At 41.1% G+C, this 18,828-nt stretch overlaps 1 protein-coding gene across 1 annotated transcript in view; it reads right to left on the bottom strand.

Moving 5' to 3' along the window:
- Positions 1–4,844: 4,844 nt before the first annotated feature.
- Positions 4,845–18,828, bottom strand: part of gpat3 (glycerol-3-phosphate acyltransferase 3) — a 36,365-nt gene continuing 22,381 nt past the window's right edge. Inside the window, exons 8-13 of the mRNA XM_038276592.1 lie at positions 18,653–18,768; positions 13,718–13,773; positions 13,556–13,641; positions 13,287–13,415; positions 10,698–10,777; positions 4,845–5,518 (exon numbers count right to left, since the gene is read on the bottom strand). Of these exons, the coding sequence (XP_038132520.1) occupies positions 5,380–5,518; positions 10,698–10,777; positions 13,287–13,415; positions 13,556–13,641; positions 13,718–13,773; positions 18,653–18,768 (606 nt within the window). The 3' untranslated portion in view covers positions 4,845–5,379. The remainder of the gene's footprint in view (positions 5,519–10,697; positions 10,778–13,286; positions 13,416–13,555; positions 13,642–13,717; positions 13,774–18,652; positions 18,769–18,828) is intronic.

Raw genomic sequence — 18,828 nt, 5'->3', positions numbered from 1 at the left:
GACAACAGTTTGGAGATGATTCCTCTGATAACAAACTGGAGGAGGATTGGAGCAGAGCCCCTCCGCCGTCCAATCAGAGCATAATTATGCTTCACGAGGAGAAAACGGGAATTTAACCACAAATCAATCAGGATTCCTCTTCAAGAACTTTTGATTTGATCGAAGCTTGATGGCAGCAGGAGGAGCTGGCTGCAGGCTTCCCTGCCTGGTCTGACCTGGCATCCGTAAAACTGGTTCCCTTCCTGCCAGCGTACCGATTATTTTACTCCCTAAAATACGATCATTAGATAAAGTGCTCTTTTAATAAAATTTAAATTTTCCTGTTCAAACACACAGTTTAAAATCAACACGCGTGTTTCTGTAAGATGGATGCTCCCACTACGACCGCCTATTACCGCCAAATAAAGACCAAAAAAAATATTTGAATTTACTCTTTTGAGTTCAAATTGGTAAATTTATGAGGAAAAATGCACAAATGTATGAGATTAAAACAGACAAATATAAGACAAAATGTAGCAAATTAAAGGTATAAAGGAAGATCTTTTATTTCCGGGTGGATCATCTCAATCAGTGGTCCTCCTAACCGTCAATCATTCTGGTGATATCACCGTCCTACATCCTCGTCCCATTAGCTATGTTTTTCTGCGCACTTTCAGGCGTATATCTGTGGTGAGCTACGGTTTCAGACAGTCTTTGAAGCTCACCTTTCTCACCGCGGTTCTTTGAAAATGGCCGATGGTCGGAAGAGAAAAAGTGTCTACGAAGTGAAGAAAAGAAAGGCCTCAGAAGAGGCAGACATATCCCAGAATGCTTTGCACGGAGAGATCTCCTCGCAAAGCATTATGGGGTGTGCTGTCACAGTGGCCCGCTGTCGCCATAGGCTGTCGCTACCCAACAGCGGCATCTAATAACAAAGATGGCGCAGGCACGGCGCAGAGGAGGAGGAGTTACGCGACCAAAGGAGAAGCAGTGATTCTCTGTCTGAACGGTCAGTTAACTGAGTTCACTATAAAGTTCACTATCTAGTTCCCGATCTATAGAGTGATGGAGGGATTTAGGGGTTAAGGACGGACGGACAGACTAAAGGGTGTTTTGATATGAAAACAGCCACGTTTAAACAGAGTTTGATAGGTGTTCCCTCTCAGGTACAGGGTTCTGCATGTGCATTTTGTTTTAAATTGGAGAGGGCGGGTCTTTTCAAAAAACTTGAAAATCCTCCACAATACCTTTAATAAGAAGAAACACGCAAATTTAGGAGAAAATAGCAGCAGATATGCAAGATTTAAACATGCGGAACAATGTGAGATTAAGAGTTTAGAAGAAGTATCTGAAGTATGTAAAATACACTTTAAAGTATGCTACATAAAGCACATGCTAATGCATCATTATTTCAGGGCTTCAGCGAAGGAACGAGACGCTACAATGGCCTCATGGAAGTTTTTAAAAAATGATTAATACAATAAATGTATTATCTTGTAAAGTTTTGTTGTTGACAGCCATCCTAGATTTAGTCTTAGTCTTCAGGACAAACACTATCATTAGTCTTAGTCGCATTTCAGTCATAACTATATCAACATTCGTCGTACATTTTTGGATTTTTTTCTTCTAAATTTTCTTTTTTCATAAATTTCCCTGTCTAGTCTTGCAAATTTTGATAGTTGTTTCCTTCTAAATTTGCATTTTTACAATCTCTCAAATTTGAGTGTTTATAAATTCCAATTTTTTTTCTGTCTTTGAATGGCCCTAATATGCCGTCGTCCTCCAACACATTAGCTGATACCATGGAAGATAAAATAAAACTACAGACCGGCTTCTAATATCCGTCTAAAAGCTGATTATGCTTTAGGCCCTCTAGTGGCACAAACTCCAAACTGCAACCGACGGCGCCCATCCAAAGCCGGTGTTTGTTGGTTAATAAACGATCAAGCGGATGAAGTAACTGGGATTAAAACCCACATTTGATCCAGAGGAGCTGCAGATCCCAGCTCTGCTATCGATCCCTCCATGCCGGCTGCAGCAGCGCATTCATTACAGGATAGATGGCAGAACAATGTCTTTACAGACATTAGGATCCAGCTAATGGCGAGCCTCAGAGAGAGCCTCAGTCATTGACTCTGTGAGCGCTCAGTTCCCAGCACAGCAGCGTTTAAAATGATGTCCTCTGCAAACTACACTCACTTGGATTCAATTTGGAAATGTATTCATATTTACTTAGCGTACCTGCATTGCATTTGTATGGATCGGCGGCGGGAAGAGTAAAAGTGAGCCAAATCGAGTTAACATATTGGGACATAGGGGACGGTTGTATGGAGTCCACCGTGGGGTCACTCCAATGCCTTTTATGATGTCCCCCTGAAATCTATCTGAATCGCATTAAATTGGACATAAAGATGTGCAGACACATACATCACAGTAAATGGTGTGGCGCTGCATCGCTCGCCAACAATCCCACCTCAACAATCGGGTTAGAAAACCAGCTTTAGATCCTATTAATAATTCACAATCTTGTTAGGAGAGAACAAACATTTCTGTTCCAGCAATTTGAGTGGTGGGATTGTTATTCTAGGCAGGAGGAGGAGGAGAGGCAGCGGGACGTAAGCCGGCCTGTGTGTGGAAGAATAACTCCGTGCTATTTCACACTCTCTGCTTTCTTTATTAAAGCGCCGTCACAGTAAACATGTCGCCGCAGACTCTGATCCGCGTCTCATCCGCCATCTCCTTCCCACAAGGACACCGAGGCTTCAGCCGCAAACGGGCCTTTGCTCCATCCTCACTTAGAATCCTTTCCTTCACAACATATTCAGCTTTAAGGTTTGATGGATGAGAACCTAAGAAATCCACTGCAAACAAATCTAAAGCATGTGTTCTTAAAATAAGTGCATTTTGTCTTGAATTGAGGAGGTAAGTGAGACACTTTGCCAATGGAACAAGACAATTTACATTTAAAATGAGAAAAGAAATATTGTCTTATTTCAAGGGTATATTATCCAATTATCTTGTTTTAAGAGTAATAATACTAATTCCTTTGGCAAATTTATTTATTTACCTACTCAGATTAAATGTAAATATGATTATTTTAAGAAAGTTTGACTCATTTTAAGATCTTTTTTTTTTTTTGCTGTCAAGAAACTGCAGAGCAGATGAAATAAAGAGTTGAGGGCACTGCAAAAAAATGTAATCTAAATAAGTGCATTTTTTCTTTAAATAAGTACATTTTTTCCTAAAATAAGTGCATTTCTTTTTAAAATAAGTACATTTTCTTAAAATAAGTGCATTTTTCTTAAAATAAGTGCATTTTTTCTTAAAACAAGTACATTTTCTTAAAATAAGTAAATTTTTTCTTAAAATAAGTGCATTTCTTCTTAAAATAAGTACATTTTTTCTTAAAATAAGTGCATTTCTTCTTAAAATAAGTGCAGTTTTTCTTAAAATAAGTGCATTATTTCTGAAAATAAGTGCATTTCTTCTTAAAATAAGTGCAATTCTTCTTAAAATAAGTGAATTTTTTTTTAAATAAGTGCATTTTTTCTGAAAATAAGTGCATTTCTTCTTAAAATAAGTGAATTTTTTCTTAAAATAAGTGCATTTTTTCTTAAAATAAGTGCATTTTTTCTTAAATTGAGGAGGGAAGTAAGAACTTTGCCAATGGAAGAAGACAATTTACATTTCAAATAACAAAAAAACTATTGCATTTTAAATAAAAAGGAGTAAAAATACTAATTCCATTGGCAAATCATCTTATTTACCCGCTCAGATTAAGGTGAAATACACTTATGTTAACGCTTTCGAACAAACTGTTGTTAATAATAAAAAATTTTAAGAATCTTAAGTGTATTTCCATGTTAGGGGCGTGCAAAGATAAAGACTAGGTTCAGATAAATAAGATGATCTGTCAGTGGAATGAGAGTTTTTAACATTAATATAAGATTATTACATATTATGCACTTGAAATAAGATAATAGAGTTGTTGCCTTTTTCATATTTTAACTGTAAATCTCAGTTAATCTGCATATTGTCTCATATACGCGGTCAAATAAGGACACCAGTGTAGCATTGCTACCTACACTGCAAAAATCATCTAGAAATAAGTCAATATTTATTAAGTTAAGGGTATTTAGCCTTAATCTGAGCAGGTAAATAAGATGATCTGCCAATGGAAGGAATATTTTTATTCTTAAAATAAGGTAATTAGATAATAAGCACTTGTAATAAGACAAAGCAATTGTATTTTCTTATTCTAAATGTATACTTTCTTGTTCCATTGGCAAAGAGAATCACTTAACTCCTCAATTTAAGGAAGAATTCACTTATTTTAAGAAAAATATCCTATTTGTTTTTCAATTTTTTGCAGTTAGGACCTCAGAAGATCGTTAAACATCAGCATCAGGCGACGTTTGGCTGTTAGCGGCTTCATGTGACGTAGAAGGTGCCCTTTGTCCAACCTGACCCCCTGTCCCTGATAATCTCTGTGCACGCCACTGGCCGCTTCTGTTCCTGAGCATCACTCCCACTTTATAAAACATCTCTAATCACTGCAAAAATCATCTAGAAATATGATTTGCCAATGGAATCAGTATTTTAACTCTCAAAATAAGATCATTAGATAATATGCACTTAAAATAAGACCAAGTAATTGTTGTTTTTTCTTATGTTAAATGTAAATTGTCTTGTTCCATTGACAAAGTGTCTCACTGTCCTCCTCAATGGAAGAAATAATTCACTTATTTTAAGAAAAAAATGACTTATAGATTTGATTTTTCCAGTGATATCTACTGAACTAATATTTATCAAAAAATAATCAAAGTGATCATTAATATTAATTCAGCTCAGAATTAATTCTAAGCTTGAGCTTAGAAAAGACTGAATGTGTGTTTAAATGTCATCATAAATTTGTGCAGCTTGGTCTGATTCCTGAGGAAACCAACCAAACCGGATCTACAGGCAGAACACAGGCGAACTGCTTCAGTCCTCATGATGAACCGGGTCAGTTTTCCTGTGTTCGGGGGGGTTCCGCTTAAACTGCATGAAGCTCCACTTGGTCCGAAATGTAACTCCAAACCTTTCTCCATATAAGGGCAGCTTTGAGCTCCTTGATCGTCTCAGAAACCAGATTTATTATTTTCTATCCCGTTTCTAAAGCTCCATAAAAACAAGATTCTCACCACATCCAACACCATTGCTGTGGTGACCCTATCAATAACAGACACATATATCCCTGCCAGTCCAGGGAGCAAAACAGAGAGAAATGTTATAACACAGTGCTCCCTGCTGGTGGATGGATAGTACTGCATGAAGCTCTCTATGAAGATAAAAGGTTGATTTAATCCAGAAAGCGGGGCCGTTCTAAGCGAAAGCTGAACTAAGTTCCTCACAGGAAGATCATTGTGGATCGGCTTCGCTCTGAATACTTGGTTCTGGGGCGGCCATGCCGTTCTGTCCCACTATGATGCTGCTGTACATCTTCTGCTGCTCCTCTTTAAATGAATCCTTCACCTTCCCTCTCTTCAATCCTCCATCCCTGCAAGAAGCAAATATGAAATCAGAACCTCATGTTTGCAATCAGTGAAGGGAAGGACGGTCCAACATTTAGGTTCAAATTACATAATTTTTTACAAAATAAAAACTTAAAAAAATGATTTAATATAAAAAACGAAACCATTTGCATTTCTGCAAAGTCTCAGTTATTTATAGAGAAGAATTATTTCAGGAATTGGAACAGAAAACTTTAAGCAGAATCTGATCGAAAACAACTCATGACAAAAATGATGGAATCCGCAGCGTTGGAGGATGCTCATTCAGTAGGAAAAAAACAGATCACACACATTAAACAAAACTAAAGTCATTTCAAATGGCAACCGTCTGGCTTTAAGAAACACTAAAAGAAATCCAGAAATAAAATGTTTTGAGGGAAAAATGATGGATCCACATCCCCTAAACTAACATCTGCATCAAATTTGACCTGCTAATTAAAAGGAGCGATCAAACATTGGAGAGCTGCTGCACCAAGTGGACGGACATGAATCACGGCTCCAACATCAGAGAAGTTTCAAACAAAGATGAGGATTATCAAACTCCTAAAAGAGGGGAAATCATCACGCAAAAAAAAAAGCTGTTGGTTATTCACAATAAGCTGTGTCTAAAATCTGGACCAAAAAACAACAAAATGTTAATTTCTACAAAAACAAAACAAAACTGAATGAACATTCTCAGAGGCTGGTAGTTCCATCATTTTTGCAAAGGGGTTCTAAAACCAAACGATAAAAAAAAAAAACAAGGAACAAAAAGTTTGAAAAAGGTAAATTTGCGATTGTGGTCGGAAATTTAGTTTCTCTTATTCCATATATTATTTTATGCTATTTACTCACTATAAAAGTTTTCACTGAATCTGTTTCACCTGCAAGGCTCCTGATTGAGGGTGTTTATAGTCAGACTTCTTCCCATTACAAACCAGATTCTTTCTCAGGTTTATTCATACACTGGAAAAATGATCTAGAAATGAATAAAAATGTCTTAAATTAAGTGTATTTTTCCTTAATTTGAGTAGGTAAATGAGATATTTTGCCAATGAAATTAGTATTTTCAGTCTTAAAATAAGATAATTAGAGAATATGCACTTGAAATAAGACAACGCAATTGTGTTTTCTTATTTTAAGTGTAAATTGTCCTGTTCCATTGGCAAAATGTCTGTTTTAGCTCCTTAATCCAAGAACACATTTACTTATGTTAAGAAAAAAATACTTATTTAGTTTTCCCTTTTTCCTAGTTATAATGTTACTGTTTAACCAAAGTGTAATTTGCTTTGACTCTGACTACTTTCCATTATTGTCAGTAAGGAGGAACGAACGCTGCTCAGATCAGAACAGGGCTGATTACCGTGCAATAAGGACTGTATGATGAACTGATCTCTCTTTGAAAAGATAAAAATAAAGTGCTGTCTGAGTGAAAACTATCGATCTCCGCTTATATAACTGGAGTGAATAGTACTTTTTTCCCACTACAAGGTTAAAAGGACGTTTTTTTGGGGGGACATTTCTCTCTCTCTCCAATGCGTCTCCAACTCCTGCAACTCGACCTGTCAATAACCTGCAAAACATCTGTTCTGTGGCGGGAGGTGGTGAGCAAAGACACTTCCTGTCCCCTCAGGTTGCAGCTTAGCGGTGCCCTCCTAGCTTAGCTGGGCCAGCCTACATGTTTGCATTGCAGAGGAGCTGCTGCACATTTACAACTTTTAACGACAGTCAATGGGCAAAGATTTTTGCAGCCTAGGACGGTAATACGTCACCAATCTGACGAAAAATGAAATGATGCTTTACTAGTCATTAAAGATAAAATATTTATCTTGCACATCTAAAAAAATATGTATTAATTTGTTTAAAAATATTTTACATTTTAATTTTAAATCAAATTACAAAAAAAAATTATTTTTTAAATTTTTTATGTATTAATCAGGGTCATTGGGTTGGGGGGTGCCCCAGCGCCCTCCAGTGGTCAGCCGCCAGTGATCAAACTGGTTAAGACACTTAAGTCACAGTGGAAGTGCTTCCACAGGCGCCTTGGTTACTATTTGACAGGCAGCTAGGAAGGAGCTAGGACCAGGAAGCCACTGCAGTTAGCAAAAAGACCCCCGTGTAGCTCCTGGTGGAAGCTCCGGTTACCCAGAATCCTTTGAGACAGTAGTGAAAGGCTTACCCCTTGCTCACACTGGCTCCAGCGGTTACCGAGCCGACGGAGACCGCAACTCCCGCACACCCCCTCTCACACCGCCCTTTTGACTACGGTGCGGTGCGGAGATTTAACTCGCAAGAACAGAAGTTCACTTGAGTTCACGTAACTTCACGCGATAACACGGCCTAAATAAGGATATTTGCGAGAGCTTGTTGCGGAGGGCTCCGGCACACCGCAAGGATAGCTTTCTTGCGGAATTTTCTGCAGCGCCGGAGTGTCTCGGTAACCGCAGCCGGACAGCTCAGCAGCCGGTGAGAGGTTTACGTCTTTTTAATGACTTGGAATCACTGCGGCGCCGCCGGGGGATAGCCCCCAAACCGAGTTTAAACAGAGGAAAGAAAAACAAAGAGCTTCTGATTCCCATGAATGTTGCGAAGCATTTAAAGGGGTGATAGAATGTAAAACAGAGTTTCCATTGTCATAGATGAATAACGATAGTTCAGGGGGTGAAATAGACGTACAGAGAAGATCATACCCCATCAACACCTCCTTTCTCTGCAAGTCTCACTATTCTAAAGTTCCACCATAAAACAGGGAATCCAAATGAAGCCCCAAGTTGACTTAAACTCGGGGATGTTGCCTTATTTGGTTCTGGCCTGGACTTTTGTGACGCCCCAAAATGTACATCCAGACCAGCCCACTGGTTCACGGCCCAAAAACATGAATAGAGGTGGATGGAAGACAGCAGTTTAGCTGTTTAGCCTACAGTTGGGTTTACCTCTACAAGAATTACAAAGCAGGAAGTTTCTCTATTGAAAATGAACCAGAACCACGGGTGGAAATGCAGCGTTCCAGGCTGACCGGAGGAAGGGGAACATTTTCACAGCCTTCCCAAGGATCCGAAGACTTGACAGGCGTGCGTTAATTTTGTTTATCAGAAGATCCCTGCAAAGTTTGATGCTCAGCTGTTCATTTGCTCGAAGCATTTTACCAAAGACAGGTTTTAAAATCTTGGACAGTTCAAAGCAGGATTTGCTACATTGTCCAGGGGCCGCCGTTGTCCAGGCTCCGTGCCCCCGTCTGCCGGGGTTCCCGGACCGGCCCCGGAGCTGACGGCTCGGTTCTGCTGCACTGGAGTCGACCAAAATCCTGGACGATTATGAAATTCCCCCCCGACATTTTTTTAGGTATGAAAAGTCGGACATGTCCTGGACGTCTGGTCCCCCTACCATATCAACAATCGGATGTTTCAGTGAGTGAGTGCTTGTTGCTATGATGCGTCTTTGCTCAGCAGCGTCGCTCGTTGTAAACCAACCAATCAGAGCACAGCTCAGCTAAATATTCATGATCATACCGTAAAATGAGGAAAAGCTGTGGTTTCACTCTAGGGCTTTTAACCAGGCTGCATTAGGGGTCATAGAACAGCTAATATGCCATTTTCAGCCCAACCAATGTTACACACCCTATTAGAGACCTGAAGGACCAGATACCCTATAGAATCATTCTATCACCCTATTAGAGACCTGAAGGACCAGATACCCTATAGAATCATTCTATCACCCTATTAGAGACCTGAAGGACCAGATACCCTATAGAATCATTCTATCACCCTATTAGAGACCTGAAGGACCAGATACCCTATAGAATCATTCTATCACCCTATTAGAGACCTGAAGGACCAGATACCCTATAGAATCATTCTATCACCCTATTAGAGACCTGAAGGACCAGATACCCTATAGAATCATTCTATCACCCTATTAGAGACCTGAAGGACCAGACACCCTATAGAATCATTCTATCACCCTATTAGAGACCTGAAGGACCAGATGCCCTATAGAATCATTCTATCACCCTATTAGAGACCTGAAGGACCAGATACCCTATAGAATCATTCTATCACCCTATTAGAGACCTGAAGGACCAGATACCCTATAGAATCATTCTATCACCCTATTAGAGACCCGAAGGACCGGATACCCTATAGAATCATTCTATCACCCTATTAGAGACCTGAAGGACCAGATACCCTATAGAATCATTCTATCACCCTATTAGAGACCTGAAGGACCAGATACCCTATAGAATCATTCTATCACCCTATTAGAGACCTGAAGGACCAGATACCCTATAGAATCATTCTATCACCCTATTAGAGACCTGAAGGACCAGATACCCTATAGAATCATTCTATCACCCTATTAGAGACCTGAAGGACCAGATACCCTATAGAATCATTCTATCACCCTATTAGAGACCTGAAGGACCAGATGCCCTATAGAATCATTCTATCACCCTATTAGAGACCTGAAGGACCAGATACCCTATAGAATCATTCTATCACACTATTAGAGACCTGAAGGACCAGATACCCTATAGAATCATTCTATCACCCTATTAGAGACCTGAAGGACCAGATGCCCTATAGAATCATTCTATCACCCTATTAGAGACCTGAAGGACCAGATACCCTATAGAATCATTCTATCACCCTATTAGAGACCTGAAGGACCAGATACCCTATAGAATCATTCTATCACCCTATTAGAGACCTGAAGGACCAGATACCCTATAGAATCATTCTATCACCCTATTAGAGACCTGAAGGACCAGATACCCTATAGAATCATTCTATCACCCTATTAGAGACCTGAAGGACCAGATACCCTATAGAATCATTCTATCACCCTATTAGAGACCTGAAGGACCAGATACCCTATAGAATCATTCTACCACCCTATTAGAGACCTGAAGGACCAGATACCCTATAGAATCATTCTATCACCCTATTAGAGACCTGAAGGACCAGACACCCTATAGAATCATTCTATCACCCTATTAGAGACCTGAAGGACCAGATACCCTATAGAATCATTCTATCACCCTATTAGAGACCTGAAGGACCAGATACCCTATAGAATCATTCTATCACCCTATTAGAGACCTGAAGGACCAGGTACCCTATAGAATCATTCTATCACCACTTTAAATCAGAGTTGAGACTGTAACCTAAGGTGAGGGTGGGTCCTCACCATGCAAGGTCCAGCAGGCCTCCTTGATGAGCAATAGCAGATTTGACTCTGTTGGCAAACTGAGCTGCATCCTCTCCATCCTGCTCACACAAAGAGAAACAGAAAGTTAGAGAACAACCAGGCTGCAAGTTGATGTGCTTCAGCCTAAAATCTGCCAAACTCACTGACATCAGTGGAGCAAAAGTTACTCAACTAAATGTTTACATTGTTTCATACAGATTTATTGCATGTAATTGTTTCTGTGACTGATTGTTAAACAAGAAGATTTTCTGAAACATGGCCTCTCTGTTCCTTTCTGGAAGTCGACCACTTTCCAGGAGGAAGTGTGAGTGCTGATTTCTGCAGAAACCAAGGAAACATCTTGTCTTTGCTCCGCCTCCCAGGCCGGGATGTTGAGCTCGAAACGTGGAACCAGGTGAACCTTTTATAGAACCGTCAGGAACCTGAAGAGGAAATGCTTCACTGAGGGTGAAACCCTCTTGAGGTTGGTTGGTACAGAGTGGAAAAGGTGAAGACCATACCAACAGTAGGAAGTTTTGCTATAGAGGAAGTGGATTCACTTTGTGTCTATAAAACCTGCTGAAAATGGTCGACTGGATTATTAAAACCCTGGACTGATTTCTCAGTAACTCAGGAGCAAACTATGCAGAAGGATGCTTTTTGTCCAGAATGACAAGGCTTCCTATAGCTCAGATAACGGCACCTGAAATCCTGAAATGTTCCACAACATTCCAGCAGCTAAACTCAAAGTTTAGTGAGTGTTGAAACAGCCGAGAGAAGGACAACAGTAAGCTATGAAGAACTGATGGCTGTGTGTTTCCTGGACGGGGCCGCCTGTGGAGCTGGTTGACAGTTGCCTTTTGTATCTATGCTTCTTTTTCTATGTCTGCTTCTGTCTCCTTGAACCCCAGTGGGCCTCAGCAGATGGCCGCTCACACTGAGCCTGGTTCTGCTGGAGGTCTCTTCCTGTTCAAAGGGAGTCTCTGAGGATCTCAGTCTCTCAGGGTCTTAGTCTCTGAGGACCCTAGTCTCTCTGGCTGTTAGTCTCTGAGGGTCTTAGTCTCAGAGGGTCTTAGTCTCTGAGGGTCTCAGTCTCAGAGGGTCCTAGTCTCTTAGGGTCTTAGTCTCTTAGGGTCTTAGTCTCTGAGGGTCTTTGTCTCTTAGGGTCTTAGTCTCATAGGGTCTTTGTCTCTTAGGGTCTTAGTCTCTTAGGGTCTTAGTTTCAGAGGGTCTTAGTCTCAGAGGGTCTTAGTCTCAGAGGGTCTTAGTCTCTGAGGGTCTTTGTCTCTTAGGGTCTTAGTCTCTTAGGGTCTTAGTCTCAGAGGGTCTTAGTCTCAGAGGGTCTTTGTCTCTTAGGGTCTTAGTCTCTTAGGGTCTTAGTCTCAGAGGGTCTTAGTCTCAGAGGGTCTTAGTCTCTTAGGGTCTTAGTCTCGGAGGGTCTTTGTCTCTTAGGGTCTTAGTCTCTTAGGGTCTTAGTCTCAGAGGGTCTTAGTCTCAGAGGGTCTTAGTCTCTTAGGGTCTTAGTCTCTTAGGGTCTTAGTCTCAGAGGGTCTTTGTCTCTTAGGGTCTTAGTCTCAGAGGGTCTTAGTCTCAGAGGGTCTTACTCTCTTAGGGTCTTAGTCTCTGAGGGTCTTTGTCTCTTAGGGTCTTAGTCTCAGAGGGTCTTAGTCTCTTAGGGTCTTAGTCTCGGAGGGTCTTTGTCTCTTAGGGTCTTAGTCTCTTAGGGTCTTAGTCTCAGAGGGTCTTAGTCTCAGAGGGTCTTAGGGTCTTAGTCTCTTAGGGTCTTAGTCTCTGAGGGTCTTAGTCTATGAGGGTCTTAGTCTCAGAGGCTCTTAGTCTCAGAGGGTCTTATTCTCTTAGGGTCTCAGTCTCAAAGGGTCTTAGTCTCAGAGGCTCTTAGTGTTTTAGGGTCTTAGTCTCTGAGGGTCTTAGTCTAGGAGGGTCTTAGTTTCTTAGGGTCTTAGTCTCTGAGGGTCTTAGTCTCAGAGGCTCTTAGTGTTTTAGGGTCTTAGTCTCTTAGGGTCTTAGTCTCTGAGGGTCTTAGTCTAAGAGGGTCTTAGTTTCTTAGGGTCTTAGTCTCTGAGGGTCTTAGTCTCTGAGGGTCTTATTCTTAGAGGGTCTCAGAGGGTCTTAGTCTCAGAGGGTCTTAGTCTCTTAGGGTCTTAGTCTCAGAGGGTCTTAGTCTCAGAGGGTCTTAGTCTCTCAGGGTCTTAGTCTCAGAGGGTCTTAGTCTCAGAGGGTCTTAGTCTCTCAGGGTCTTAGTCTCAGAGGGTCTTAGTCTCTTAGGGTCTTAGTCTCTTAGGGTCTTAGTCTCTGAGGTTCTTTGTCTCTTAGGGTCTTAGTCTCTTAGGGTCTTAGTCTCTGAGGGTCTTAGTCTCTGAGGGTCTTAGTCTCTCAGGGTCTTAGTCTCAGAGGGTCTTAGTCTCTTAGGGTCTCAGTCTCTTAGGGTCTTAGTCTCAGAGGGTCTCAGTCTCTCAGGGTCTCAGTCTCATAGGGTCTCAGTCTCTTAGGGTCTTAGTCTCAGAGGGTCTTAGTCCCTAACGGCCAATCTGACCTGTTTAAATAGAGGGATATCAGCTTGCTGCGTACCTGTATGGTCATAGGAGGAAGATACCACACATTGACCACTATGGCCCAGCTGGTCATCATGCGCAGTAGGTAGCTGACCATGTTGTATTTACTGCTGTTCCAGAAAGCATCTCCGAATCGAGGGTCGTACTGGAACAGAGATAAAACCAGACACTTCTGAAAGCCCAGTCTGAGTCACTTGAACATGAAAACTAACCTGCTGTTGTTAAAACTGAACCTGAAGATCTTCTCACAACCAGACCTGTATTCAATTACTCAAAGACATTTACCTTAATGGCAACAGGATAAATCGTTCCTCCGATTTCAAAGCTTCCCTTTTTGAACATCATGACAGAGGTGTTGTTGACACACGTTCCTGTTTGGGACAAAGACCAAAGTCACCTCAAATATCATCATGAGCCTCCTCACATGAAGCATGATGGAAGACAGACCTTCAGGAAATATGAGGATGGGAAGTTTGGTCTTTGCTGCAATGTGATCTCTTAGCCTGCAGAGAGAGGAACAAGAAACCAGTCATCCTCATGACAATAAAGCAATAACTGCTTTCAGTTCATCAACAAAGGCTGATCTTTCATTAAGGATTCACACTGGGTTCCTTTAACCTGACAACAGCCAGATGCATGTCTCACTCCGCCTAGCTCCGCTCACATACATCTGGGAACCCGCCATAGGAATTGCCTTTACTGAAGGCTGGGCCTTATCAAAACTCCTTGCATATGATTGGATAAGCCACTTGTCTGTCATCTTTATTGACGTGCTATTTCAACCACTCACACCGAAGCTAACCCGTGACGCTGTGAGAGGAGGAGCCATTTGGTAGATCAAGCTCTTGCCAAATCCGGTCGGGAGAAGGGCGAAAACATCGTTTCCACCAACAAAAGCCTTCAAAGCCGTTCTCTGATGTTCTTTTAATGAAACAATATCAGATAGATTGGACAACACAGAAGAAATAGCAGCATCAATGCTAACGCTTGCTTCCTCAATGCGAGCCGCCATTGTTGTTGGAATCTCACGGTCGCTTCTCCACTCCAGGACACACCCACCCTGCGTCCTGATTGGACAGACCATAAATTCGGTTGGGGAAATCACTTTCAATGAGCGAGTTCCCAGATGTATGTGAGTGGAGCTGGGCGGAGCGAGACATGCATCTGGCTGTTGTCAGGTTAGGGTTCCTTCTCCTCTGATCCAGAAGAGGGATTCCTTATTTGCTCCAACAGCTGGACATGATGCTGTTCCTGCCGCCTGACTAATCAGCAGATTGTTAGTTCAAAGCAGGAAGCAGAACATGGAGCCTAGATGGAAGTTCAACTGAAGGAACAAATTGTTTATTCATACATCCGACCTGTGGCACAGCCAATCAGCTTTGAACCACACCTCCATGAAAGCCAATCGGCATCCAAATCTCATCTTAAAAGGCCTCCCATCCGCACCTGTCTGCTCCTGTGCGCAGGCGGCGGATGCGCTGAGACTTCATTCAGATGACCCCGTTTCCACCCACCTGCAGCCCCTCCTCAACCTTCAGAGCTAAAACTTCATCAGAGCGTCATTCCTACCCGTCTCATCTTAACCGGTCCGGCAGAAGACCGCCATGTTGAGCCTGGTTCTGCCAGAGGTTTCTTCCCTATGGGGAGTTTTTCCTGTCCACTGTCGCTTCATGCTTGCTCATCATGGACAGGTTCTCTCAGCCTGTGTTATCCAACTGGACTTCCATCTTCCAGGTCCCTGAGTGAAGCTCTAGTATCAGCTCACTCAGTCCAATGGATCTCCCCATAAAGCCCAGCAGACCGTCTCTCTAACCAGCAGTCTACAGACTGACCAACTCCATCTAGCTCCACTCCACCACTAGTTTCAGGCCTGAGGGGGAATCAGCCCTGTTTTTTTGCACCTGTTCATGCAGATCTATCAAAATTCAGCGCTATATTTCCTGCTGAGGTCTGAGCCCCAAAGACAAAGTAGTTGTATCAATAAATTTCTCCTAATTGTCTTTTCTCTTTGTGTGAGTTTTCCAGATTTGAAATGAGCAGCGACACTGAGGGAGTCTCAAATCTTGATAAATACTTTTTTTAAATGGATACACCTATTATATTTGTCAGGTTTCTGTTTCTGTTATAGTATTCAGTCTTGCTTTACTCCTTGTTTTTTAGTGTTAGTGGTTTTATTTTTATTTTGCTGTGTTCTTTGTTTTTTTTCCAGTTACTGTCCTAGTCTGGGTTCTGTTATGTTTTCTTTTGAGTGTTTAGTTTTCTTTTCTTCATGCTTTATAGTCTTAGTAATTTAACATTGTGTTTTTATTTCCAGTCTTCCAGGTTTCTCTTTTGTTGCTCTCTGCTGCCCTCTTGTGTTCTCCTTCTTCCCTAGCTCTTTCCCTCTCTTGTTCTGTGCACACCTGCTCCCAGTTTCCTCATTAGCCCCCTCTTTGTCTCAGTCTCCTTTAAAAGCCCTCTCTCTTTGCTGGGTCCTCGTCAAACACTGCCTCACTTTGTCAAACTTCCTCCAACTCCGTCTTCCTGAGTCTTCCTCGTTGTGACAGTGATTCCCCTGATGTCTCCATGGTTTCTGGTTCGTTTTGACTAGTTTTATCTTTGATTGTTTTGGATTTTTGGACTCCTGATTTCATGATAGTTTGCACTTCGTTTTCATTATTGGATTTTTGGATAACCTGCCTTTGTTTTCAGTTTCCCTTTTTAATTAAATCTAAAGAAATTTACCTCTGCCCTCCTGCCTCTGCTTTTGGGTCAACACTGCATAACCAAATCCTGACAAAATTTACATCCTACTGGAGAAATATTAACAAATAAAATATATCTAAACAAACTGTTATTAAACAAGGATTGTCTTTTTATCCCTGGTGTTATTCACTTTAGCATTGGAGCCTCTAGCTATAGCTGTAAGGTCCCATACATCTACAGCAGGCAGTACAATTAGACAATAAGAACAAAAACTTTCATTATATGCAGATGACACAATCCTGATCATTTCAAACTTAAAGTAATCTATTCCAAATTTGCTTAATTTAATAGAGGAATATGGTCATATTACAGGGTAATATAAATACAGCTAAACCTTCATTATTAATTCAGTTTGAATTCAGTTTATTTCTATAGCTCCAATTCAACACATGTCATCTCAGGTCTCTCTACAGTTCACCAGATCATCCAGTGACAGACAGATTGCAAGTTTTCTATTTAGGGAAAACCAGCTGATTGCATCGACTCATTGACTCTTCAGCAATCCCTCACACTAAGCATGCTTGTAGCGACAGTGGAGAGGAAAAACTCCCTTTGAACAGGAAGAAACCTCCAGCAGAACCATGGTCAGTGTGAGCGGCCATCTGCTGAGGCCCACTGGGGTTCAAGGAGACAGAAGCAGACATAGAAAAAGAAGCATAGATACAAAAGGCAACTGTCAACCAGCTCCACAGGCGGCCCCGTCCAGGAAACACACAGCCAGGCAGACGAGCTCCGAGCCAGCTCCCATGTCAGAGGATGAAGAGAGCACATCCAGTTAGTCACAGTCAGAGAAACAGGACTACACTGGAAAACAGGCCAAGCTCCAACATCTAGAAACAAAGGTGTTGATGGCAGCAGCACAGCTGATATTTCTCTCATTCAACACTGAAACTGGAAGCCTGGAAATTAGAGCTGGGAGTAAACCTGTCACTGGAGGATTGTCTGTGCAAAGGCTCAGAAACAAACTGTTAACTCTTGCTTAAGGTTACTGCAATAAAAATAAACGTGAATCTATATTACACCAATCAACCATGATATACCATAAATGTTTAGAAGAAAAAGGGACTTTTTTTCTTTGTATCAGGGAATGCAGGGAAATTCCAAAACTTTGGAAAGCAATAAAATAAACTGTAAAACATCTTGTCTGAAAGGATGTTGCACAAAATCCGGTTTTTCTAATTTTGGGTCTATATCCAAAAAATAGTTTGTTTACCAAATGTGAACAACTATTGATAGATATGTGTCTACTAGAAGCTAAAAGGTTGATAGAACTATTCTGGAAGAGAAAAACTGGACCATGTATTAAACACCAGAATATTGAACGCATCATATATCTCCAAAAAGGGAAAAACAAACTATGTGAAACTCTTTAGAGACCCTGCTGGGATTTTGAGTAAACTTGTCTCAAGACGCAGAAGCCAGCGAAACACAAGATTAATGTCAGACGATAAAGTTAAACAAGGGAGCCTCAGCAGTGGACTATTACCTCCTGAATATTTAAAGGAAATTATGCAGATGTGTATCCAAGAGGGCATTGGTTGGTCTTGTTGACTGTATTGGTTATATGCAGAGATGGGAAGTAACGAAGTACAAATACTTCGACTTTTTACTTCTACTCCTTACATTTTTACACAAATATCTGTACTTTCTACTCCTTACATTTAAAAAAATTGGCTCGTTACTTTAGTTTTGAATCATTTCAATGGAGTTACCGTTATTATTTTTCACGTCATCAATACCAAATTCAATCTAATTGGATGGGAATCTACGTTGCATTTGACGCACCGCTACAAGATGAATCGACAGATTCGGCGGTATTCATTGGCGGCAAATCATTGCAGCTTGGTGGCGGTGGCGTTAGCATAGTAGCATGGACGACGAGATGATTGAAAATGAACACAACGGAGATCTAGTCCTATTGGCAGACATCCATTTAAAATGTAGGCAACGGCATGAAAAAAGTGGTTTCTACTTTTACTTTTATACTTTAAGTAAATTTACAAGCCTGTACTTTGTTACTTTTACTTGAGTAAAGAAGTTTAATCAGTACTTCCACTTTTACCAGAGTATTTTTTAACACAAGTATCTGTACTTTTACTCAAGTACGGAAAGTGAGTACTTTTGCCATCTCTGGTTATATGGCAGGAATATCTGCACAAAATACAATAAAAATATTGATGGGGAAAAAAGATTGTGTTTTTCATTACCTGGCTGAGGTTGGGGAAATAAATTAAAGTTTGCGCTACCATCCATGTTTATTTCCATAAACATAGAGCACGCTTGCTTGTGACGTCATCGCGTCCTCTACTGCGTATGAGGGACACTGAAGTTGTATGAATGCCGTTCTCACAATAGAATCAGATTCTTTTTTTCTGCTTTTTTTTTTCTTTTTTTTCCAATAAAAAATGTGAATCGTGAATGGGAACGTGTTGAATTGAAAAAGCTTCCTGGATGGGAAGCAAAACATCTTCAAACTTGGAAACAAAGTCCAGTGGATTGTTTTTAACTTATTATTTTACTTTTATTTCTTTTGATGGTTTCGCTGCAACCATGTTTGTCTCCTTTAATAATTGTTTATTGTAAAAATAAATCTAATCTTCATTAGCGTTTAGTTTAATAAGCAGTCAGGAAGCTAACCTGCTGGTCACAGTGTGCCGGTCTTTCATCTCTGACCTCTCGAACCAGACGTGGGGGCAGGACCTCACCATGGACCTCTGAATGACGCCCAGCAGACCTCCATGGATCTGCCCCACCTGTTGGCAAGGCATGGTTAGCAAAGGACCCGCAGACTCGCTCGTTTTCACCGGAATAGA

This window comes from Cyprinodon tularosa, unplaced genomic scaffold (assembly GCF_016077235.1).
Source record: "Cyprinodon tularosa strain WSP-4 unplaced genomic scaffold, ASM1607723v1 ctg1254, whole genome shotgun sequence".
In the NCBI taxonomy this organism is placed as follows: Eukaryota; Metazoa; Chordata; class Actinopteri; order Cyprinodontiformes; family Cyprinodontidae; genus Cyprinodon; species Cyprinodon tularosa.
The sequence above is the reverse complement of the archived record's forward strand: the minus strand, read 5'-3'. Positions and strand labels throughout refer to the sequence as shown.